Source organism: Suricata suricatta, chromosome 14 (genome assembly GCF_006229205.1).
Source record: "Suricata suricatta isolate VVHF042 chromosome 14, meerkat_22Aug2017_6uvM2_HiC, whole genome shotgun sequence".
Taxonomy (NCBI): Eukaryota; Metazoa; Chordata; class Mammalia; order Carnivora; family Herpestidae; genus Suricata; species Suricata suricatta.
In genome coordinates, this window is record NC_043713.1 from 44,170,369 (window position 1) to 44,195,841 (window position 25,473).

At 35.6% G+C, this 25,473-nt stretch overlaps 1 protein-coding gene across 3 annotated transcripts in view; it reads left to right on the plus strand.

The window, feature by feature from the left end:
• SS18 (SS18 subunit of BAF chromatin remodeling complex) overlaps window positions 1-25,473 on the plus strand; it is an 84,527-nt gene that overhangs the window by 20,727 nt on the left and 38,327 nt on the right. For all 3 annotated transcript variants that reach the window (XM_029921532.1, XM_029921533.1, XM_029921531.1), the window contains exons 4-5: window positions 18,620-18,773; window positions 22,827-23,048. In XM_029921532.1, coding sequence (XP_029777392.1) covers window positions 18,620-18,773; window positions 22,827-23,048 — 376 coding nt within the window. The remainder of the gene's footprint in view (window positions 1-18,619; window positions 18,774-22,826; window positions 23,049-25,473) is intronic.

The window sequence follows — 25,473 nt, forward strand, 5'->3', positions numbered from 1 at the left end:
CAATATTATATTATTTGATCACCACCTCGTTAAGAACCATCAAAAAGGAAAGAGACACATTTTATTCCTAACCACATACCATTATTTTACTCCTCTAATATGGAGTCACCATTTTATGTCCTCTTTTACTAACAAATAGAAATACTGCCATCTGTATATTTCAAAATAAAATTTTTGCCTTCTAATATTGGTCAAAGTTTAATTTAAAATACATAGGCATTTGTAACAAAGTGGATGGACCTCGAGGGTGTCATGCTAAGCGAAATAAGTCAGGCGGAGAAGGACAGATGCCATATGTTTGCACTCATAGGTCTAACAGGAGAAACCTAACAGAGGACCATGGGGAGGGGAAGGGGGAAAGAGAATTGGGGCGAGAAAGATGCAAATCATGAGAGACTATTGAATACTGAAAATGAACTGAAGGGAGGTGGTGGTAACGGAGGAGGACACTTGTGGGGAAGAGCACTGGGTGTTATATGGAAACCACTTTGACAATAAACTATATTAAAAAAATAAACAAATGGGAGCTCTTAAAAAAAAACTCTTGGCAAGTGGCTATTCATTCTCCTTATGCATTTGTGCTTTGAGAAACGTAACTATGGGAAAATAAAGATGCTGCATTGTATTCTAAAAAAAATACATGGTCAAATTGTCATAAAAAATATAAGTATTTTGAAGGTCAAATTGCTTGAGAAGATGAGTTAACAAAGGAGGAGGAGTTTTCGACAAACAGAAATAAATATATATATAGGAGGAAGAATAAGAGAATTGAGCTCGTAAAGAAAAGTGGGTCTAGAGAGAGGGAAAAATCAGCTAGAAGGAAAGCAATTGGATTGGAGGTGAAATAGAAGTAAGGTAAATTTGGGAAAACTAGAATAAGAGAAAAATAATGACTACAACCAACCAGTCTGCCAAAAGGGAAAATATACTAGTTAGTAACTAGTATGAGAAATTTTGATGCAGAAAAAGAGCTGTACGTTTTGGTTTGAAAATGTTTTTTAGGATGGAGTTTTTCACTTTACTTCATTAACTAGTAGTTGGAGTTGGAAATGTGCTTATAATTATATATGGCTTCAATGTTCAGTCTTTTTCATGTTTCCCCAATAGAGGAGTTATGTATTTATAGTACTATTTCATATATCTGGTACTAGTTTCCATCTAGCAAACTTCTCCTATTTGGAAGAAAGTCAAGAATTCAAAAACCAGGAATAAATGGAAAAAGATCTATAAGGAGAAATGTAAATTATAAAGCCAGTGCACCAGCACTTAGGCATTTTACTTTTTGTTGGGCCCTATGTATTCTTACTACAGAAACATTATAAGTGTGTAACAGAAGCTATTTATTCTTAAGCTTATACATATTTTAATAAGTTTGGCTCTAATTTTAAGCCCATAGCTGGGAAGCAGCAAGTCAGAAATGGGAGAGTAGATTCTGTAGGCAGGCATACATACAAGCAATGTAACCAGACAGCAGAGGTGGCATGGAAAGAGACCAAATATTTATAAAAAGCTGATATAATTGAGAATGTACACTATTCTGGCTTCTTTAGTATATGTATGTGGGGCCCTCTTTACCTTGGTAAACCTTGGAGGCATCATTTGAATATTAGTTCTCACAGTTGGCTTTTACTTTCTGAAATAGCATAAACCATTGACATAATTATTTTCATTATAAGAGCCAGAAGCATTTTGCCACTAGAAAATATGACTGTGTTATATGTAGTCTTTCCTTTCCTTCTCAAATATACTTTGAAGAAATAGTATTTTAAATTACAGCCTAATGTTCGTTATTGTTCACTTATTTTTGTCATCTGCTGGTATTAGTATATACGAAGTGGTGGGCACCATCGGTTTTCGGAAAGACTTAGGAGAGAAAAATTTAAATCAAGAAAAGTTTTTATTGATTTTTATTGGGGAAAGACTTGGGGAGACAAGAATTTTTCTATTGTAGTTCATTTTAAGGCATACTGTTCAGAAATATTTCTGTAGAATTAAAAGTTTTAGAGCTGGAAAGAACCTGGACAATCATAGTCTCGTGTTTCTCTATCTTAGCTGCATATTTTAAAAGCTTCTTAGGTGATCCTGATGTGCATTTAAGAATTGAAGACCTTATATTTTCAGGCTTTTAAAATGAAGTATCCGGAGATATTCTGGGGATATCCAAAATTAAGGAAAACATTCCTGTTCCTGTACTTGGAATTTCATTTGATGTTGTATACCACGAACCATTTCTGTGATATGAAAAAGATAATACTTATTCTATCATGTTGTTATGAGGATTAAATAAAACAATTCATGGTGTCCAGCATGGAGGGAGGTACACAGGAAATATTGATAGTGATGAAGATGAAGGCAGTTCACAGCAGGAAAGTATAAATGGAAAGAAAAGTCAGATTCAGGAGTATTTGAAGTAAGACTAGCAGGGGTCAGTTAATACATATGAAGGGTAAGGGAGAGAGTGGAGACTTGACCTGTGTGACATTCACTGAGATTGAGTACATCAGCATGTCTGTTAATTTTAGAAGAAGGTTGAGGGCCGATAGGAATTACATATCTTGCTTTTTTGCTTAATTCATTATGAGAATTAAGTTTTTAAAAATTTCTAATTTAAGCAGATAGACTTTGAATTTTAAGCTTTTTAAAGATAATTTTTGTTTATCAGGTGTTCTTTACAAAGAATAGATGTCTGGGCTATTAATAAAAATGGATTTAGAGTAAGTACAGTAGTCTTCCACTTTGTATTTCCTAAGTTGGCTTTTTTTTTTGGTAATGCACACTCCGTGTTCTCAGCAGCCCTCGGGCAGCACTTGCTGAACCTTTCATTACACATGCTTCAGAAACAGTGATCACGCACAGTCTTCAGAGTCAGGGACTGTGCTGGTGGAGCATCTGTGAAGGTAATTCAGTGGTTAAAATTTGGTAGTACAGAATTCACTGCTTACAGATTTGGGCCACCCGAAGTGAAGGAACGCGTTCTCAGCCCTGTGGAGCATCTTACACATGAGCGAGTGTAGTTCATGTGTAAATTTTGTCTTAGCTTTTAGTATAGGTGATACTTTGATGTGGTTAGAACATCAAAAACGACAAAAAGTCATACAAAATTTCACTCTCATCTCTATCTTATACCTTTTTATGCAAATACAGGCTGATATAAATACATACTTTTCCTCTTTTCTGTACATGTAGAACCTTGCCGTAACACACTGTTCGTTTTTTTTAGTTAAATTTATATAAATGAAAGTGTTTACGGGGTGCCTGGACGGCTCGGTTAAGCGTTGAGCTCTTGTTTTCGGCTCAGGTTCATGAGTTCGAGCCCTGCATCAGGCTCCGTGCTATCTGGGATTCTTTCTCTTCCTCTCTCTTGCCCCTCCTCTACTCTCTCTGTCTCTCAAAATAAATAAACCTAAAAAATTTTTTTTAAAGAAAGTTTAAATTCTAATTTAAAAGTATGGAAAGAACTTTCTTAAATATTGGCATCATTTGAAGAATTTTTAAGTTTTGACTGTTTGGTAAATATGACGATGTGTATTTAGTCCGTATGATACTGACTTTTTTTTTCCTTTGAAACTTTTGTTTGACTTTGTGATAGTTATATATATATATATATTTTTAACCTTTCTAGCTATTCAGCTTCTTTAACATTCCCGTCAAATGTTGATGTTCTGTACTTGCAACGTTTTCCCATATGCACTCTTTCTGGGAGATTTCATCCATACTCCTGGTTTCCTACATTCCTGCTTCAGGTTCCATGTGTACATCGAGGGCTCCCAAATATGTACCTTCTTGCCTGAGTGGGAAACATGAATCCAGCTTCCAGTAGACCTAGCCATTTGGATATTCCACAGGCCTCCCAACGCAGTGTGGGCAAGACTCCATTTCCCTCAGCTCCCCCTCTGTTGTTTCTTGTGCTAAAAGAACAAAAGCCCACAAGCTTAAGTTTTTATATTTCCTACCTCAAGTGAGTAGCATAAACACTGAGTTCTTTTACTAGAAACGTTGTGGTCATCTGTGATTTATTTACCTGCTACAGCTAGTTTCCAGATCTTCTCCTTGTACATGATATGGTGCTGCACAGAGAAGCATCTAATTAAAACATTTTAGTATTAAAAGCAGAAGCAAGACAACAAGTAAAATGTATTTTAAATTTTGTATTTTTATGAGATTTTTATGAGATAAAGGCATCAATTATTTATCTGATTTTGAGGTGAGGAAGACTTCATTGGAGAATAAAAGCATAAGAGGAAACTATAAAGAAGATACTAATTTTGTCCTTTTAAAAATGTTAAAAATAAAATCTTTTATATGCCAAAAAGTTCAGAAAGTGAAATTAAAGACAGCTCAACACATGGTAATTCTACAGTGTAATATATGTTATTTTAGAAGTACTGGACATTTAAAAATACATTTTCCATAGTAGAAGAAGTGATTAGTTTTGCTGTTTAGTGTTAGGAAAAGTTTCACAAAGGAGGTAACCCTGTATTTTGTAGAGAACCGAATTATGGGAGCACATTCTCTGGATTAGTATAGGGAGCATTTTGCCAATATTCTTGCCTATCTTATCTTTTCAGAATCTTAGCAAAAATCATATTAACTCCTTGCTGGACAGTATATATGAAATTCAAGCACAGTCTAAATGAGTCCATATATGTATAGCAATTGGCTATATCTTGCTGTGAGGAATATAAATATTTGTGTGTGTGTGTGTGTGTGAATACATTCTTTTTGGCAGAACTGTATTATTAAATCAGTGAAAGTAGCTTCCACATGTACTAAGGACATAAACATCGTCTCTTTGTCATAATTGAAAATAATGTATCTAGCTCACTTCTAGAAACATTTCTTTGCCATATAATTAAGAAAAGAACCTAAATGTTGGAAATTTATTCTTATTTACACAGAATAAGTACAGAAAAGTATTTGTATAGGGCTGTTCATTTAAGCATTGTTTACTGGCAAAAGAAAAACTAGGGAGCTAGTATCAGTATTGGGTGTAGGTAAAAATAGAGCTTATAGGGGCGCCTGGGTGGCTTAATCATTAAGCATCTGACTTCAGCTCAGGTCATGATCTCACAGTTTATGAGTTCAAGTCCCACATCAGGTGAGCCCGTGCCCTGCTTTGGATGAGTACGAATTCTGCTTCAGGTGAGTCCTTCTCTCTCTCTCTCTGCCTCTTGTGGGATTTTCTCTCTCTGTTTCCCTGTCTCTCTCTGCTCTCTGCCCCTTGCTTACTTGTACGCTCTTTAAAAAAAAAAAAAAAATATATATATATATATATATGTACTTATAGCTTATATAGTTGAATTCTACTCTCTTAAGGGAAATCAAATTATATGTTGATCAAGAATAATTCCTACAGGGGTGCCTGGGTGGCTCCGTTGGTCAAACATCTGACTGCAGCTCTGGTCATGATCTCAGGGTTCATGGATTCGAGCACGATATTGGGCTCTGTGCTGATAGCTCAGAGCCTGGAGTCTGCTTCGAATGCTGTGTCTCCATCGCTCTCTACCCCTTCTCTGATTACACTTTTTCTCTTTCAAAAATAAACATTAAAAAAATTTAAAAAGGAAGAATAATTCCTACAGAAGAATACAGAAAGAAATCACAGAATAGCATGACTCTACTTGTAAAAACTTTATATATATATGTACACACACACACACACACACATATATATGGATTTTTAAAAAGTTTCTGCAAGTATGTATATCAATTTTTTATTAGCAGTGTTTCTTGTTTGCATTGTTTCTTAGTGATTACACATTAGTTTTTTAATTTGTCCAGATTGGTATAAATGTAAAATGATAAATTCAAGATTAAATAAATATATACATTCCTATTTCTCAGTGGATGGTATTATTACAACCTTAAGAAAGGGTTAGAGTCCTATCCTCCCACGTTCTAGGAGTGGGTTAGTTGTTTTTTTGAAGTATATTCCAGAGAATTCTGGTCTGGGAAGAAGGAAATTATTCTCTAAGATTATATGGATCTGGAGTGACTGTGTAGCAATTAACCTCATTAGAGTTAGGTGGGCTTAATTTTTCATAGTGGAGATAGTCCATTGTTGGATTTGTTATGATGGGAGTGTTTGCTGTTTCATAAAATAAAGGTTGAATTTCTGGGGAACCTATTACTGACTGAGGAGTATATTGTTAACGAGTCATTCCGGGGCCTAACGCCTTAGGAAGTTTGGAGGGTCATCGTGCTACGAAAGTAAGTGGGAGACATTACTAGTTATGAAAGTTCCACTGGTCGGGTTTTATAGTAGGACTAAATTCTGCATTAGCTCTCTTATATGGAGGACAAGATGACATGACAACTGGTAAGATTATTAAATTGAGGAAATCATTTGATAAAGTCAAAATCCTGGATCAGTTCAAGGCTACCCATGATATACCCTGACATTTCTTGTGAGAATGAGTGAGGAATCAACGAGATCTTTCTGAACTGTTTCAGATATGTGTAGAGCTCATTTTTGTCAAGACTGACATAGGACTAGAAAGTAAGGCAAATGTAATACTGATGAGGCATTGGGTCCATTCTTGGTTGACCAGTCCGACTCTTTCATTTGTGTGTGTGTTGGTCACGGATCTCTTTCGGCAGAATTTTATACGTGTCTCCCGTTTTACATAATTATTTTTAGATCTCTTATTTCTATGTGTCATTTTAGTGCCTCCTTGAGGGAACCATACTAATGACAGTTATACAAATGATAGTTACATGGATGAAGGATTATTAAACCAAAAATTATATCTTACAGTGACATTCTTATATTTTAAAGAAACATAATTTTATAGTCAGAATTGTTTTTAATTTTATAGTAAATCATTTGAGAGTTCATTTATTTACTAAATATTAAGTGGCCACTATGTGTCAGGCAATCATTAGGTATTTTTTGAAACATCAGTTAGCAAAATAGACAAATGCTCCTGTTCTCATGAGTTTTACATTCTAGCAAGCAAGGCAAGCATAATAAATGATTAAATCGTGTAGCTTATTAGAAGATAAGAGCTAGGAAAAGGAAAACCTAGGGCAGGGAGAGATGTATTAGGAATGCTGGAGGCGGGGGTGGGATTTGCAGTATGAGGCAGAGTGGTCAGGAGGACCTCTGTGAGAAAGTGACATTTGAACAAAGACTTGAGGAAGAATGTTTTAGGCAGAGACAATAAACAGTGGAAAGTCCTGAAGTGAAACGTGGCCTGGCTTGTTCAAGGAACAACATGCAGTTTATGGCTAAAACAGAATAAAGTAAGGAATTTGAACAAATCCTATCTAGCAAGCTGTTGTAAGGTCTTCAGTTTTTTCCTTGAACTTGGAAAACTCTTGGAGGATTTTGAGCAGAAGAGTGAACAACTATGTTTTAATAAGTTCATTATGCTTACTGTGTAGAATATTTATGATGGAGGAACATGGATCAAAGAAAGCATGGCATCCTTTTAGGAGGTTTGCGCAGTAATCAGCTGAGCGATGAGATGGTGGCCCGTACCAGGGTGGTAGAGGAGGAGGTGGTAGAAATGGTTAGCTCTAGCTTAAAGGTAGAGTGTAAAGGATATGCTGAAAATCGAATGTGGGGGGCAGAGGATGAGAATAAGAGAGGTTAAGGGGTGACTGCATGGCTTTCAGCAGAGCAAGTGGAATGATGGAATTGCAATCAGCTGAGACTCCTGGGTAAAGGGGTTTGGATGAGCAGTGTAGTGGAGATACCAGGGATTTGGTGTCGTGATTTCAAGTGTGAGATGTCTGATAGACTTCCAAATGGAGATGAGGAGTGTAGAGAGTTAAGCAGTGTTGACAATAAAAATCATTATGAAGGTTACCACAAAAATATTGGTCCCTAATCAAATTTGAAATGCGCTTGTATTTCAAAGTAACTTTTTCATTTAGTAAATATTCTTGAGTACCTCTATTTGATACTAGATGATTGGGGGCTACAACGATAAGTAAGTATAATCATGGACCCGGCACTTATAGAACTCAACATAGAGACATTAAGTAATTGCACATTTTATTTTTTTAATCTGTTTTTTAAATGTTTTTATTTTTTGAGAGAGTATGAGTGGGAGAGGGGCAGAGAAAGTCAAGGACAGAGGATCTGAAGCAGGCTCTGTGCCGACAGCAGAGAGCCTGTTGTGGAGCTCCAACTCGTGAACCGTATGTATGATCATGACCTGAGCCAAAGTCAGATGCTTAGCCAACTGAGTCATCTGGGTACGCCCACAAACATTTTAAATGACAGTTGTAGTAGATGCTGTGAAGGAAGGGCACCTAGGACTATAGGAGCAGATAATGAGGTCTGACTATTCTGATAGGGAAGACTTTCTTGAAAAAGTGACATTTGAGGATAATTCACGTAAAACAATATTGACTCATTTTAATTGTATAGATAGATAATTTTGACAAATCTGTGTAATTATCACTACGGTCAAGATAGAGAATAGGGATGTGGGAGTGGCTCAGTTGGTTAAGCTGCAAACTTCGGCTCAGGTCATGGTCTCATGGTTCATGAATTGGAGCCCTGCATCGGTTTCTCCACTGTCAGTGGGATTCTCTTTCTCTTCTTTCTCTGCCCCTATTCCGCTTGCACTCCTTCTCTTTCTCTAAATAAATAAGCGTTAAAAAATATATATATTGGGGCGCTTGGGTGGCTCAGGCGGTTAAGTGCTCAGGTCATGATCTCACGGCTTGTGCATTGGAGCCCCACTTCAGGCTCTGTGCTGACAGCTCAGAGCCTGGAGCCTGCTTTGGATTCTATGTCTCCCTCTCTCTGCCCCTCCTTCTCTCACATTCTGTCTCTCTCAGAAATAAAAAACATTAAAGAAAAATTTTTAAAAAGATATATAACAATGCTATCATCCCAAAAAAGTTTTCTGATGCCTCTTTTTTGTTCATTTTTTATTGGGTTGTCTTATTTATTTGTTTATTTATATTTTGGGTTGTCTTTTTAAAATTATTACTGATTTATAGGAGTTCTTTATATATATTCTAGATATAAATCATTTGTTGGCTATGTAATATATTCTCCCATTTTTAAGAGTTTATTTTATTTTTTACTACATTTTTTAAAAACATTTATTCATTTTTGAAAGAGACAGAGAGACAGAGCATGAGTGAGGGAGGGGCAGAAAGAGGGAGATACAGAATCCAAAGTGGGCTCCAGGATCTGACCTAGCAGCACAGAGCCTGATGCAGGGCTCGAACCCACGGACCACGAAATCATGACCTGAGCTGAAGTCAGATGCTTAACCATCTGAGCCACCCAGGAGCCTCTTAAGTTTTTATTTTCACTCCAGTTAGTTAGCATACAGTGTAATATTAGTTTCAAGTATACAATATAGTGATTACACGACTCCGTATAAGACCTGGTGCTCACTAGAAGTGCAATCCTTAATCCTCGTTACCTATGCAACCCATCCTCTCACACACCTCTCTCTGGTGTGGGGAGCTGCCAGAAGAAAAGACACGTGCCTTGACCTGCAAGATCAGCCACCCGCACAGCTGAGCTGCATTATCACCTTCAGCTGAGGCCTTCTTGTTTACCTTCCAAGCCTTTCTTGTTAGCCTCTGTGCAGCGTGCTGAGGCTGCAGTCCCCGCCCTTGTTTCCTAGCAACGTCAGCTGCTCCCCTTCTACCCTTGATAAGACATGCATGGTCTCTCAATAAAGAGCAGAGCGGCATGATCGGACACCTTGTCTGGCCTCCACTCTCTGGGCTCCCTGCCCTATTCTGTTCTCACTCCCTCCCTCAGGACCCGCATCGACTGGCTAGACGGCCAAAACACTCTGGTAACCATCAGTTTGTCCTCTGTAGTTAAGAGTCTGTTTCTAGGTTTGTTTTCTCTTTTTTTTTTTTTTTACCCCCCTGTGCTCATTTGTTTTGTTTCTTAAATTCTACATATGAGTGAAATCATACGGTATTTGTCTTTCTCTGACTGACTTATCTAGCTTAGCATTATACTATCCAGCTCCACCTATGTCGTTGGAAATGGCAAGGTTTTTTCTTTTTTTTCTTATGGCTGAATAATATTTCACTGTATGTATACACTGCATCTTCTTTATCCATGCATCAGTTGATGGACACTTGGGCTGCTTCTGTATCTTGGCTAACGTAAATAATGCTGCTGTAAACATCTGGGTGCATGTATCCCTTTGAATTAGTGTTTTTGTATTCTTTGGGTAAATACCCAGTAGTATTCCTAGATTGTAGTGTAGTTCTATTTTTAATCTTTTGAGCAACCTCCATAGTGTTTTCCAAAGTGGCTGCACCAGTTTCCATTCCAACCAACGTACAAAAAGTTTCATTTTCCTCTACATCCTTGCCAAAACCTGTTGTTTCTTGTGTTGTTGGTTTTAGCCATTCCGACAGGTATGAGGTGATACTGCATTGTAGTTTTGATGTGCATTTTCCTCATGATGAGTGATTTTGAGCATCTTACCATGTGTCTTGGACATCTATATATCTTCTTTGGAGAAATGTCTGTTCATGTCTTCTCATTTTTTAATTGTATTATTTGTTTTTTTGGTGTTGGGTTTTATAAGTTCCTTATGCATTTTGGATGTTAAACCTCTATCAGTTATGTCATTTGCAAATGTCTTCTCTCATTCCATACCTTGCCTTTTAGTTCTGTTAATTGTTTCCTTCACTTTGCTGTCTTCTCTCATTTTGAAAATTGTCTTTTTATTCTCTTTATGGTGTGTTTATATGAACAGGGTTTCTAATTGAAATGAAATCCAATTTATCAATCTTTGTTTTCTGTCTGTATCTTGAGAAATAGTTTGTTGTATCAAGGTCATGAAGATATGCTTATGTTTTCTTCTAAAGCCATGATCCATTGCAAATTAAATTTGTGTATGATCTGAACCTAGGAGTCAAGGTTCATTATTGTTCATATAATATTTAGTTGATACAGTACCATTTATTGAAAATATGATTTTTTGCCCGTTGAGTGTAAGTTGTTTTGTTGTAGGTAAAGTGACTGTATGTGTGGATCTCTTTCTCACTTCTGTTGGTGTATTTATTTATCCTTACACCAACAACATACCTCAATTAGTATAGCAGTTTGTGGTGGTCTTTTTCAAGAATGTCCTGGCTATTCTAATTCCTGTGCATTTCCATATAAATACTAGAATCAGCTTGTGAGTTTTCTTCAAAATGCCTCCTGAGATTTTATTGAGATTGCATGGAATTTTCTAGGTCAGCATTGGGGAAACTGGTATCTTCACTATATTGAAACTTCTAGTCAATAAAAATGATATATCTCTCCATTTAGTAAGTTGTTTAATTTCTTTCAGCAGTGTTGCAGTATAGAGCTATTGCACATCTTGTTAGATTCATTCCTAGTTATTCAATTTTTTGATGGTATTATATATGCTGTTATTTTTAAAAGGTCATTTCTAGTTGTTTGTTGGAAATATATAGAAATACAGTTGATTTTTTTTTTATATATCGATCTTCTGTACAATTGTTCTCTCTAATAATTTGTTTGAGTGCACTCAAACATGTCATATGTGAATAATGACAGTTATGTGCCTCTTCCGATTTCTTTTTATTTTATCTTTTTACTTTATTGCTATTCTTAACACTAGTGATTTGTTTATGGGTTTATTTACTGTATTGAACAGATATGGTGTTAATGGATAGTCTTGTCTTTTTAATTTAAAAAAAATTTTTAAATTTGTTTTTGAGAGAGAGAGAGAGACAGAATATGAGCAGGGGAGGGGCAGAGAGAGAGGGAGACACAGAATCCAAAACAGGCACCAGGCTCTGAGCTGTCAGAACAGAGCCTGATGCAGGGCTCGAACTCACAAACCACGAGATCATGACCCAAGTGTAAGTCAGATGCTTAACTGGCTGAGCCACCCAGGCGCCCCATGGATAGTCTTGTCTTTTTCCTGAATTCAAAGAGAAAGAATCCAATATTTCATCAGTAAGATAGTATTAGCTGTAATTTTTTGTAAATTAAATTTATTTGATTAAGGATGCTCTCTAGTCTTAATTTTTTTTTTAATTATTTATTTATTTATTGAAAGATAGAGTGAGACAGACCATAAGCAGGGAGGGTCAGAGAGAGAAGGAGACACAGAATCTGAGACAGACTCCAGGCTCTGAGCTGTCAGCACAGAGCCTTACATGGGGCTCGAACCCACCAACTGTGAGATCATGACCCGAGTTGAAGTCGAACGCTTAACCAACTGAGCCACCCAGGCGCCCCTGGTCTTAATTTTTTAAAGTTTGTATTATGAGTAGGTGTTGAATTTTATCAAATAATATTCCTTTATATTTTGAGATAATTATATGGATTTTATTGTGGTAATTTGGTGAGTTGCAAGGATTAAATTCCAGAAGTTAAATCAGCTTCTACTCTTGGGATAAACTCCATTAGTTATATAACGTGTCATCTTTTTAATACAGTCTGAATTTAGTTTGCTAAAACTATTTTAGGATTTTTGTACATGAGAAAGTTTGGCTTGTTGGTAACTTCCTAATGTCCCTTTTAGGTTTTGATATCAGAGTTTTGGTGACTTCATAAAAGAATTGAGAATTGTTCTCCTTTTTGTGTTCTCTGGAAGAATGCATATCATTTGTTTAGTTTTGTATCCATCTATGTCATTTCCTTCGTTGTACTATTTTGGGTTCAATTTGCTGTCTTTTCCTAGTTGCTTGAAGTGGAAGCTTATGTCGTTAATTTTTTTACTTTTCTTAAACATGCATTATAAGTATGCATTTTAAAGCTATAAATTGTCTCTAAGCATAGCTTTAGCTGCATCTCACAGATTTTGATGTTGCATTTTCATTATTGTTCAGTTAAAAATATTTTTAAATTTCTGTTGTGATTTCTTCATTGAGTAGGAGGTTATTAGGTTTTTGTTTTTCATTTCTAGTTCATTTCCACTGTGCTCAGAAAACATACTCTATATTGTTTCAGCCCTTTGTTATTTATTGACTTGCTCTATGGCCTATGATATGGTCTGGTTTGGTCTGTGTCATGAGTACTTGGGAAGAACATATATTATGCAGTTGCCGTGTATATTATTCTATATATACTAGTTACATTGAATTATTAACAGTGATTTCACATCTTTTATATTCTTAGGGTTTTCCGTTTTTGTTTTGGTCTCCTTCTACCAATTACTAGAAGAAGTGTATTAAAATCAAACTATAATTATGGGTTATTCTGTTCTTTTGGTTCTATTAACTTTTGCTTTATAGACTTTGAACCTGTGTTATGAGATGTATACAGATGTATGATTGTTACATATTTGTGTTGGACTGATCCTCTTAGCATAATAATAATAGATTCTTCTAGTATTTCTAGTAGTATTTTTAAGTTAACTGATATAAATATAGTGACATCACCATATTTTTATTAGTGTTTGCGTAGTATCTTTTTAACATGTATATGTCCTTAAAGTGGATCTTTTGTAAACAGAATATAGTTGGGTGTTTTAAAAATTCAATCTGATAATATTTGTTATCTAAGTAAAATGTTGGATCCAGATACTTTAATGCAGAACATTATATTGTAGGATTTGAGAATATCAGCCTTATACTAGTTTTTTATTTGTCTCTTCCTTACCTTTCTTTGAACTAATCAAGCATTATTTTTTTCCTCTCCACCAGTTTTTTAGCTGTACATTCTTATGTCTGCATTTTTAAGTAGTTGCATATGAGATTACAATGTACATTTTTGGTTTATTAGATTCCAGTCTAACTTTGTACTTTTAGCACTTGCTGAAAATGCAAGAGACTTCTAACAGTGTACTTAATTTATTCCTCTTTGTGTTTGTCTTTTGGGTTTTGTCATATATTTTATATTTTTATGTCTGTTTAAACCATATAAGTCATTCTTAGAATTATTCTGAATACCAGTGTTAATTTATATTTGTTTAAACACTTACCTTTCTGTTTCTCTGTACTGAGTCCTCTAGTTCTGTGCTTCCCTCTGGGGTTATTTTCCTGTAACTTGATGAATTCCCTTCATTTGTAAAAAGTGCTCTCAGCTTTTGTTTATTTGAAGCTCTTATTAATACTTCATGTCAGAAGATATTTTCTCTTATAGAACTCTAGATTGGTCGGTTTATTTTCTTGTTTTGTCTTAGCATTTTAAAGATGTCATCTTATTGTCTTCTATTTCTGTTATTTCTGATTAAAAAAAAAAAAGTTAGTCTTGTTATCTTTCCCCTGAAGATTGTGTTATTTTTTCTGACTACTTTTAAGATTTTCTCTGACTTTGGTTTTTAAGACTTTGACTCGGGTATCATTTTCTTCATATTCTGGTGAGGTTTATAGAACTTGGTATGTTTGCTTAGAGACTCATGTGTTAGCTTTGGAAATTTTTTGACTAGTATTTTTCAAATATTGCTTATGATTTATTTACTCTGCTTTTCTAACTCTAGTTAGATGTGTATTAAACCTTTGTAGCATGTTGTACGTCTTAATGTTTTTTTTTTTTTAATGTTCTTGCCTTTATGTTTCTTGCTGTGTCATTTTTGCTGTTTCTAAACTAGTGAGTTTTTAATTTCATTGATTGTATATTCCAGTTCTGGAATTTCCATTTGATTCTTTTAAGAATTCTAGTACTTTGCTGAAATTCTCCATCTATCCTTTTTCTTTTTTTTAACTCCTGAAGATATCAATCAGTAACTTTAAGTTCTATCAGATAGCTCCAGAATAAGCTGAATGACCTGAGTGTCCTTTTCTGTGTTTTGTTATTTCTTTCAGTTGTTCATATATTCTTTTATTTATAGAAATTTAAGATAAATTTCACATAACATGAAATTCACCTTTTTTACCTTTTAAAGTATATTAATTCATTGGTTTTTAATATATTCATAGTGCTGTTCAACTAATCATCACTATCTAATTCCAAAACATTTCCATCAAATCAAAAAGAAACCTCATAATTGTGTGCATTCAATCCCAGTTTTCCCTCTGTCCATTCACTGGTAACATCTAATTAGTCTACATTTTTACTCTCTGGATTTACCTATTCTGGATATCTCATATAATTGGAATTGTACAATGTGTGGCCTTTTGAGTCGGATTTCTTTCACTTAGCATAATGTTTTCAGGATTCATCTATGTTGTAGCATGTTGAAGTATTGAATACTTCATTTCATTTGTGGCTGAATAATATTCCTTTGTATGAATGTTCTTGTTTATCAATCAGTTGATAGACGTTTGAGATTTTTTTCTGGGGTTTTTTTTTTTTTTTTTGCTATTATGAATAACGTTACCATGACATTTGTGTGCAAGTTATGTGTGATGTATGTTGTCCGTTCTCTTGGGTCTGTATCAGAGTTGGAATTGCTATGTCATATGGTAACTCTATGTTTAACTTTTTGAGGAACTGCCAAATTGTTTTCCACAGTGGCTGCACCCCTTACAGTCCTGCCAGCATGTATGAGTTCTATTTTTTCCACAGTCTTGCTGACCCTTGTTACTTTCTGTAGTTTTTTAAATTTTTTTAATGTTTTTTTAATTTATTTTTGATACAGAGAGAGAGCATGAGAGGGGGAGGGGCAGAGAGAGAAGGAGACACAGAACCGAAAGCAGGCTCCAGGCTCTGAGCTAGCTGTCAGCACGGAGCCTGATGTGGGGCTCGAACCCATGAACGTGAGATCTGACCTGAGCCGAAGTCGGAGGCTTAACCGACTGAGCCACCTAGGCACCCCTCTGTAGTTTTTTAAAAAATTATTATAGCCATCCTAATGAGAATTGTCCATTCATTCTTGTTCTTGGAATGCTTTGTAACTTTTCATTGAATGCCAGACTTACGAACGAACAATTGTAGAGGCTCTACTTGGTGTTATCTTCCTCCAAAGAGTGTTAAGTTTTCCTCTGGAAGGTGAAGTACTAGAGTACCTTCAGTACTGAGCATTGACTATAAGATTTGTTAGGGCTGATAGATTTCTGTTTTGACCTTAATCTAAGAAGAGCCGTTTTTGAAGTCTCAACAGAGAGCTTGAGTTATTTGTTACAAAGGCCTTTGTAACTTGGTAGGGACTACTTCCAATCTTTGTTTCCCTAGCTCCAGGCAGAAGCCAAAATTTCTGCTCAGCTCTTTAGCTTCTTAACTGCTGTTTTTATGCTAGTTTTTGTGAATTTTCATCCTTTCTGTGGTTCTTCCACTCTGGGATTTTGTTCTTCAGGTTCTAGCTTTCTGATCGTGCAGAATGCCTCCTCCTCCTTAGGCCAGTAGGGCTGCCGCCTCTGCTTGGGCTCTGTTTTCTTGATACACAGCCAAGTTAAGGAAAAAGCCACGGTGTTTTGGGAGCTGATCTTCTGTGCTTCCCTTCTTTCAAGAGTTGTAACCCCTTCTATTTCTCTGTGTAGATTGATCTTCAGTGCCTTTGAACAATTTTACATTTGTGTAGATTTTATAATTTTTATTGGCAGATGGATTAGTTTGATACAAGCTACTCTATTATGATGGAAGCCATGAATACTGATGTTTTATTGGGTGCATAACAAGAAAGTGAAAAAGCTGATACCAATTGAGAGTGAGAATGTAAATTTTCAGCAGAAAATTTGGACAAGAATATAGAAGGCAGGATTTTTATTTTTATTTATTTTTTGAAAGACAGAGTGCAAGCAGGGGAAGCAGGGGAGGATCAGAGAGAGAGGGAGATACAGAATCTGAAGCAGGCTCAGGCTCTGAACTAGCTGTCAGCACAGAGCCTAACATGGGGCTCGAGCCTAACATGGGGCTCGAACCCATGAACCATGAAATCATGACCTGAGCCAAAGTCGGACGCTTAACCGACTGAGCCACCCAGGCGCCCCAGGATTTTTATTTTCAAATGAGAAGAAAGTCACAGTCAGCCATGGGTGAAGGATAGTAAAGGATCATTTCAAAGTAAGATGGGTGACACTGAGTTGATGTTTGGTAATTTTGTAAAATCATGAACAAGGTCATCAAGTGTTCAAAGAATCTAAAAGGGAAAAAAGAATTTAAAATGAGTATTGAAGAAAAATATTTAATAAAGAGCAATTATTTTCTGGATTTTGTAGTAAAGGGACTAAGACTGTGAATCCCATTTATTTATTTGTTTATTTTTAAATTAAAAAAAAATTTTTATTTATCTTAGGAAGGGAGAGAGTGAGCATGAGTAGGGGAGAGGGGCAGATGGAGAGAGAGAATCTTATGCAGACTCCATGCTCAGCACAAAGCCTGATTCCAAGCCCCATCCTGGGCCTGATCCCACAGTCCTGGGGATCATGACCTGAGCTGAAAGTAAGAGTTAGATGCTCAACTGACTGAGCCATCTAGGTGCCCCAAGACTGAATTTTAAATGAGTGCGATTAGAGTTGTACTTGGTTATTTGTGTAAATGTTAATGATTATTAAATGGTTGGCTTTGAGTATTTACATGTGATGACTAAAAGACACTTTTTATCTGTTAAGGGTATTAGAGAGGATTGTGTTCACAAAATCGAGATGGTACAGAAATAGTAACTAGCTATGTAAAAATGTAGGAGGAAAGGGCACCTGAGTGGCTTAGTTGAGTGTCCAACTCTTGGTTTTAGCTCATGTCATGATCTCACGGTTTGTGGGACTGAGCCCTGTGTTGGGCCCTGTGCTAACAGTGAGAGGAACCTGTTTGGGATTCTCTGTCTCCCTTTCTTTCTGCCCCTCCCCACTTGCACTATCTCTCAAAATAAATAAATAAACTTAAAAAAATGTTGGAGGAAGAGAACGACTGAAGTTATAGGAGTCGACATTATGTTTTTAGAAGATGGAGAGGTAGAGAAAGAAGGCAGAAAAAGAGCTGTAAAGAACAATAGCTCCTTCTCCTCCTGTAGGGTTAAAAATGGCGATTTGGAAAAAAACTAACCATTTGCTTTCTTCACCAAAATATCCCCAAGAAGGGAACCAGGTGTTGCAGACCACCTTGTATCTGTTTTTCCTTTCGCCCTTTTGTGAACTCTCAAGGTTAGTCAGTGATTTTCTTCACACGTTCATTAGGAAATTTGCCAAAGGCATCCTTTTGAGGCAGCTGTCTCTGTACCCTTGGAGGCCATCAGTAATGTTTTCGATCTATAGGAGTCGTCGGCACAAAAATGTTGGACTGAACTGAGTCTTCATAGTTTAAAACATTCCCTTGCCAAAATTTATTTCCTCTTCAAACTGTACAAAGTATATAATATTTTGGGGTTTCTTGTCCTTTTATAATTTTTTGTTATTGTATCTTTTCAGGTAAAATTCATCATTAATAGTAAATATGTCTGAATGTATTAATAATGAAAGGAAACTTAATTTTTAAAACATCATTTAAGTAACAGTGGACACATTAAAATCCTTATATATAAACAAATGTGAAGTTTTGTGTAGAATATTTAAAAAAATTCACTATTGGAATTTTATAAAGTAAAATATATTTTAATTGTGTTCTTTTGGTCTGAGATAGTCAGAAGATATCTTGACACTAATGATCTTATTAAGTTTTAGGGTTATATTAAATTGGATATAATTAATTAGTCCATGGTTAAAATTCATTAGAATAGATTGAAATGTATTTGTGTTTTTGTTCCTATTTAGTTTAATAATATAGGCTACTGTTACATGCATCTCTAATATACTAGTCTAACTGTTTCTCTTGTTTTACTAAACTGTCTTCTTTCAGCCACCCACACAGAATATGCCTATGGGTCCTGGAGGGATGAATCAGAGTGGGCCGCCCCCACCTCCACGCTCGCACAACATGCCTTCAGATGGAATGGTAGGTGGGGGTCCTCCTGCACCACACATGCAGAACCAGATGAACGGCCAGATGCCTGGTAAGTTGTTCTCCTCTAAGACATTAACACCAGAGTTGCTTAGCAACTGAAACGACATGGGGGCTCAAGGGATACTAGATTGTTGATGACAAAACTGCTTTGAATGCCCCCGAGTACAAGCTCTCTTAGAGTTTGTTAGCTACAGAGCTACGTGACCTGTATTCAGTGTTTATCAGGCTGCCCTTGGGCTTTGATGTAGCTGACACACAGCATTCCTCTGATGAACAGAACTGGCTAAATTTAGTCTGTCTGAAACTATGCAATACAGCTAGCTTTAGAAGCTTTTTGGCAAAAAAGGCATTGCGCCATGACTTAAGAATTAAAATCTCTTTATAGATTATGAAGATATTATAACATTTCTTTGGGTTTTGTATTTACTTTAAAGATTTACTGGTCTCAGAAACAGTATTGCTGGAAAAAAAACATGAGGAAAAGAAAGAAAATCTGTAAAGTGCTAATGTAATACATTTAGTATTTCCTCATTGATACTATTGAAGCTGAGTATAAATTTTTATGAATATATATGTTTGCAGCATACTATAAATATGGAAATTGATATTAAAGCAAACTTGAAGAAAAAATAATTTCAGATGTTTTAGATAATGAGTCATTCTTTTTACTATTTTTCCGTTTTAAATTTGGAGCCATTTAGAATATCTTCTAGGCCATTGGATGCTTAATTAGTTACCTTTTGTTGGTTTGAGCTTTTAATCTTAAAAGTATCATTAAACTCTTTTGTTTTTGCAACATTAGCTACATCCCATACCCGTAATTCTTGGTGGGTTCATTTCTTCATTTAATATGAGAATATTTTCACTTTCTGAAGACAAAGGCTATTTCCATTAACAAAGTATTATACCGATAGCAATAATGAAAGTAAATGAAATAGCAGAGCAATTCATTTTTAAAATTAGTAATTGGCATCTTTAGGATAGTGTTGTCTTGGCTGATTGTGTTGGTTGGTAGCATTGGTGCCCAGGGACGATGGGTGTAGAAAGTGAAGTAAAGGAGAACACAGTGAAAGAAGCCAGATTGCCTGGTTTATACGAGATGGATGTGCCATTGATCATGTAGAAAGGTGGTGCTGTTTCAGTGGCTGTCTTCTCTTTCCTTGGGGGCTTGCCACAGTCCCCGGCCCCCATGACCCACACCCTGAAGGGGTGGGAATAAAGACCTAATTACTTGTGAGGTTGTGAGGTTGTAGTCAAGAGGAAGCTTCTAGTGAATCCACATTTAGTTTGCAGGACCTGTTTTTAGAACTGGAAGGATAGTGCGAGTTAGGAGTTTTGTGACTTTTTAACGGTCATACGGTTAATAAGAATTTTGACTTCTTGATATAAATTCAAGCTTAAGGCCAGAGAAGCACTTGAACAGCAATGTAATTCTTATTAACATGACATTTGGGCCATCTGGAGTAGTTATATTCTTTTTTTTTTTTAATGTTTTATTTATTGTTGATACAGACAGAGACAGAGCGTGAGAGGGGGAGGGTCAGAGAGAGAAGGAGACACAGAACCAGAAGCAGGCTCCAGGCTCTGAGCTAGCTGTCAGCACAGAGCCCAACGCAGGGCTCGAACCCATGAACGTGAGATCTGACCTGAGCCAAAGTTGGAGGCTTAACCGACGGAGCCACCCAGGTGCCCAGGAGTAGTTATATTCTTTATAGAGATTTTTCAACCAGTTATGATGTGACATAAGTTGTCCAGAACACTATGGAGCTTCCAAAACAGGTCTCATAGAGAGTTCTAGTTAGGTGTAGAAGAAATTAAAGTCTAGTTACTTATGTTTCCTTTATTTAAAATCTCCTTTATAGAGCTTAGCCAACTGTTGTACGCACACAAATTTATATCTAGGCTTTCGGTTTCCTATTTTTGTTTTGTTTTTTGTTATTTTGTAAATCTAAGTCATAGAGCTACTTAAATGCTCTTTGATCTTGGTCAGATAATCTCAGTTTCAGATTCCTTTTTAAAAATGTTTAATGGATTTGAAGAAAATCAGATAATATGTGTCTCTGGTACCAAAATCAAGAGGTTCCAAAGGGTATACAGTCCTTACTTCCAGATACTTTGTTCCAGAGAGTCATTGGTGTCTGGGTATCCTTCAAGAAATACTCTCTGTATCTAAAACATACGTATATGCATATTCCTTTTTCTTTTGTCTTATTCTTTTAAAAAAAAAACGAGTGGTGGCATGTATTATGGATATATTTTTACTTCTTAAAGATATGTCTTAGAGACCAGAAGTATATAAAGATATCTTGGAGACCCCTCAGTACATAAAAAGCTGCTCATGCTTTTGGTGGCTGTATTTCATTCTTTTTCATGGATGCCCCTGATTTATTTGAACTATTCCCTTTTAATGAAATGTGAACATGTCTGTAAAATGAAAGTAAATAAGTAAACAAGTAAATAAACACATAGGTAGTTTTACATTCATGTACATAAACACGAAGACCTGTATATTAATCAGATAGAGTCCTAGACAGACAATTGCAGTGTAAAAGATATATGCATTTTAAACTATGGTAGTTATTGCCAGGACACCTGGGTGGCTCAGTTTCAGTTGAACATCCGACTTCAGCTCAGGTCATGATCCCACGGCTTGTGAGTTCAAGCCCCGCGTCGAGCTCTGTGCTGACAGCTCAGAGCCTGGAGCCTGCTTCAGATTCTGTGTTCCCTTCTCTCTCTGCCCCTCCCCACTCATGATCTTTTTCTCTCTCTCTCTCTCAAAAATAACCATTAAAAAATTAAATTAAATATGGTAATTATTGCCAAATTGCTCTACATAAAAATAGTACTTCTTTATATATTTATATACGTCAACAATGTATGAAATTATTTTTCTTCATAGATCAAAACTTTGGGTCTTTGGAATCTAAAAAGTGAAAAAAGGGTCTCATAATTTTAATTTGCCTTTTTATTATAAGTGAAGCAGGCAGTCCTCTCATGTTTATGTCCCTTTGGTAGTTTTTGTGTGAACTGATCATTCCTGTCCCTGGCCACTTCTTTTACTGCTTGTGGTCTTTTACTTACTTTATATGTTCACGTAATTAGTTCATTCAATGATATGTCTTGTAAATAATTTTTTTCTACTTTTTATTACTTAGTTTACTTTTGTTGTCTGGTTTAGTCACACTTACATTTTTAAAATTTTAATGTAGCCTAGTTTATCATTTTTTTGTGGCTCTGCGTTTTCTGGCCTAGAAGAAGGCTCTTCCACTTCAAGAATATTTTAAAAGTTCTTTTCAAAATTCTTTTATGGTTTTTTTCCCCCCATTTTCTTTTTTTAATGTTTAATACTTTTATTCATCTGTAACTATTTTTGTGGAAGGAATGTGTTAGGACTTTTTCCAGAGGGCTACTCATTTGCTCCACTTCTTATTGAATTATCTTTCTTCTCCCCATTGATATTTAATATCACTACTACTAGCATTTACAAAATTAGAAATTTGGGTGTGTCTTTAGACTCTACTCTGGGTCCATTGATCTGTTAATTCATTTATATGCTAGTACTACACACTTTTCATTACTCCAGCTTTAGGGGTACCTGGGTGGCTCAGTCTGCTAAGTGTTTTGACTCTTGATTTCAGCTCAGGTCATGATTTCACGATTCATGAGATTGAGGCCTGCCTCGAGCTCTGTGCTCTTAGGGCAGAGCCTGCTTGGGATTCCTTCTCTCTTTGCCCCTACCCCGTTCATGCACACATGCTTGCTCTCAAAATAAACTTAAAAATAAATAAATAAAAATAAATTACTTCAGCCTTATTTGTCTTGCTCTCTTATAAAGCTAGTCCATCATTGCTTTTCTTTTTCAGAATGTTGCTGGCTTTTAAAAACATTAGTTTCTTAATCTATAAAATGAGAATAAACTCTGCCTCACAGTATTTGCCATCATTCATGTAATACATTTAGTTTGTTTGCTATTGATTAAATACTCAAGTTATTGTTTGGTATTATTATGGTATGCAAGAGAAAATAAAAAGCTTTTTAAAGTACTTCTTAATAGACCATCTGTTTAACTTTCATATTTGATTTTGACTACTTTTCTTCAAAGGGCCTAACCATATGCCTATTCAGGGACCGGGACCCAATCAACTCAATATGACAAACAGTTCCATGAACATGCCTTCAAGTAGCCACGGATCCATGGGAGGTTACAGCCATTCTGTGCCATCATCACAGAGCGTGCCAGTACAGAATCAGATGACGATGAGTCAGGGGCAGCCTATAGGAAGCTATGGCCCCAGACCAAATATGAATATGCAGCCAAACCAAGGTAAATAAGCTTGATGTTGTTCTCAATTAGAATGCTGCATTAGCCTTTGAAAGTAAAACAGTTTTTTTCAAGTTGTTGGTAGCTGATTCATGAAAATAAAAGTTTGAAGTAAGTAATAGTTATTCCCCTAAAAAAAAGGAATGTTGAACTTGAGACAAGTTTAAAATATTCTTTTGCATTTAGAAGTTAAATTGTTTAATTTAGCTTTTAAGCTTTTTTATTTTTATGTCTTTTGGACAGTTCATTTGAGATTCTTGTGTTTTAATTAAAAACAATTTTTTTACGTTAATGAATAACTAAACATTTGGCTTAGAGCTAGAAGGTTGAGAAAATATAATTTTATCTTAGTAAATATTAGCTCTTAGAAAAACTTTTACTCTATGGTTTATTTTACTTATTAAGGATTTATTGATTTATATGAATTTCCCTTGATTTTTATGAATGTTTTCTGATGTGTGTTTTAGCATTAAGAGGTAATTTTAACATTATGTTATTATAGAACATTTTAATAACATGTTATTAGAGTGTACAGTAGAGATGCTGCTGTATTTTTCTTAGAATGGAGTGAAGTCTATTAAAGTTTATTACCAATTTCAGAGAATGAAATTATTATCATGTTTCTTTTTTAAGCATTCTTGTGAGTAATAACTAAAAACCAGTAAGTGGTGCTCTTTTCTGCTAATTGCCTGTTAAAACATTTGGCATAATGCCAGCCCAAAGCTATTTCAGTGGGCAAAGTGTGAGGTTAAGAGTGTAAGATAGAATTCATATTTGAAATAAACTTTTCTAGATTTTGATTTTGAAAAACAAATTACTAAAGTTATGCACCCAGATAAAGGGAGTTAAAGTTAATTTGTTGATAATTATTTATGATGAAATAATATACTCTAACATTTAAATAGTAATACAGAAGTTTTTATATTTTTGATGAGAGACACTGAAAAACAAAGAGAACCAATACAATAAATTGACAGTGTAGCTTCACAAAAGTGGAGCTTGCTCCATTCCCCCCACTCCAACTTGTTTAATACCCTTGAGAGAATTTAATTTTTGTAAAATTAGGTCAATTAAAGGTTCAGAATAACAGCAAGATCCAGTCAGTGGCAGGTCAGGAGAGAGTTCAGAGGTTTCTTCATACATTTTGGTTACTAGGAGAGAGAGAAAGAAAATTGGTAATGATTCTCACAACTACAGTAATGATGGCACACCACTTAGAAACTGTAATTAAGAAAAGGGTAGAGTGTGTGCAGGAATGGATGTTGCTGTACGATTTGAAGAACAAAAATATAATGCATGCAGCAATCTGCATGTGGAAAATAGTAACTGAATTTTAGAGAAAGGAATTGAGGTGTTTATAGGAAATTTGGTCCCTTAGGGACCAAACTGTTCTTTTTATTTGTTAATTATTTATTTAAAAAAATTTTAACGTTTGTTTTAGAGACAGAGAGACCTTGTATGAGCCGGGAACGGGCAGCGAGAGAGGGAGACACAGAATCTGAAGTAGACTCCAGGCTCTGAGCTGTGTGCATAGAGCCCAATGCGGGGCTCAGACTCATGAACTGTGAGATCATGACCTGAGCTGAAGTTGGGATGCTTAATCAACTGAGGTGTTTAGGCAGCCCTTTTGTTTATTTTTTTGAGACCAAGAGGGCACAAGTGAGCGAGGGGGAGGGGGAGAGAGAGAGAGAGAGAGCGCGCGAGCGAGAGCGCCTCATGCCGGGACTCATGTTTTACCGAAGCGGGGGAGCTCACCCGAAGGGGGACTTAACTCATGAACTGTGAGATCGTGACCCAAGCCAAAGTCAAATGCTTAATGACTGAGCCATCCAGGCACCTGGGGCCAACAATTTTTTTTTTTTTAATGTCACATTTTGTATTTGTATTACTAATGTATGGTTTTTCTTTTTACTATACTAGTTCTATTGCTTTTTGCTTTGTTCATCTAATCTATGAATTTCTTAATCATTTCTGTATAGTCTGTTTTCTGTGCAGGGATCTGACTTAAATAAAAATAACTTTTCAAAAAATAGTACGATGGAAGTCTGTGAGGAAGTTTTCAGGATTTTAAAAATCTCTTCAGGACATTATCAGTTAAAATTTGATATTTTCAGATCTAAAGAATGCCAAAGAAAATTACAGTTACCAAGAAAAGAAAGTTATATGAGCTTGCAGCAACATGTACTTAATCATTATGAGTTCCTTGTACATTTTTTTTTGTAACTTTATTTTTTTTTAGAATATAACACTATTTTTTAACATATGCAGTTATTTTCCATCATTTACAATATAGTAGTTACAATGACACTCCAAATGGATAAGCAAAGTAAAAAATCAGAACCCCAACTTCTATTTCATGTAATTAGACTTATACAGAAATTAGAAGGTTAAGTAACAACTAGTTAATCACCTAATTTCACAGCTATCT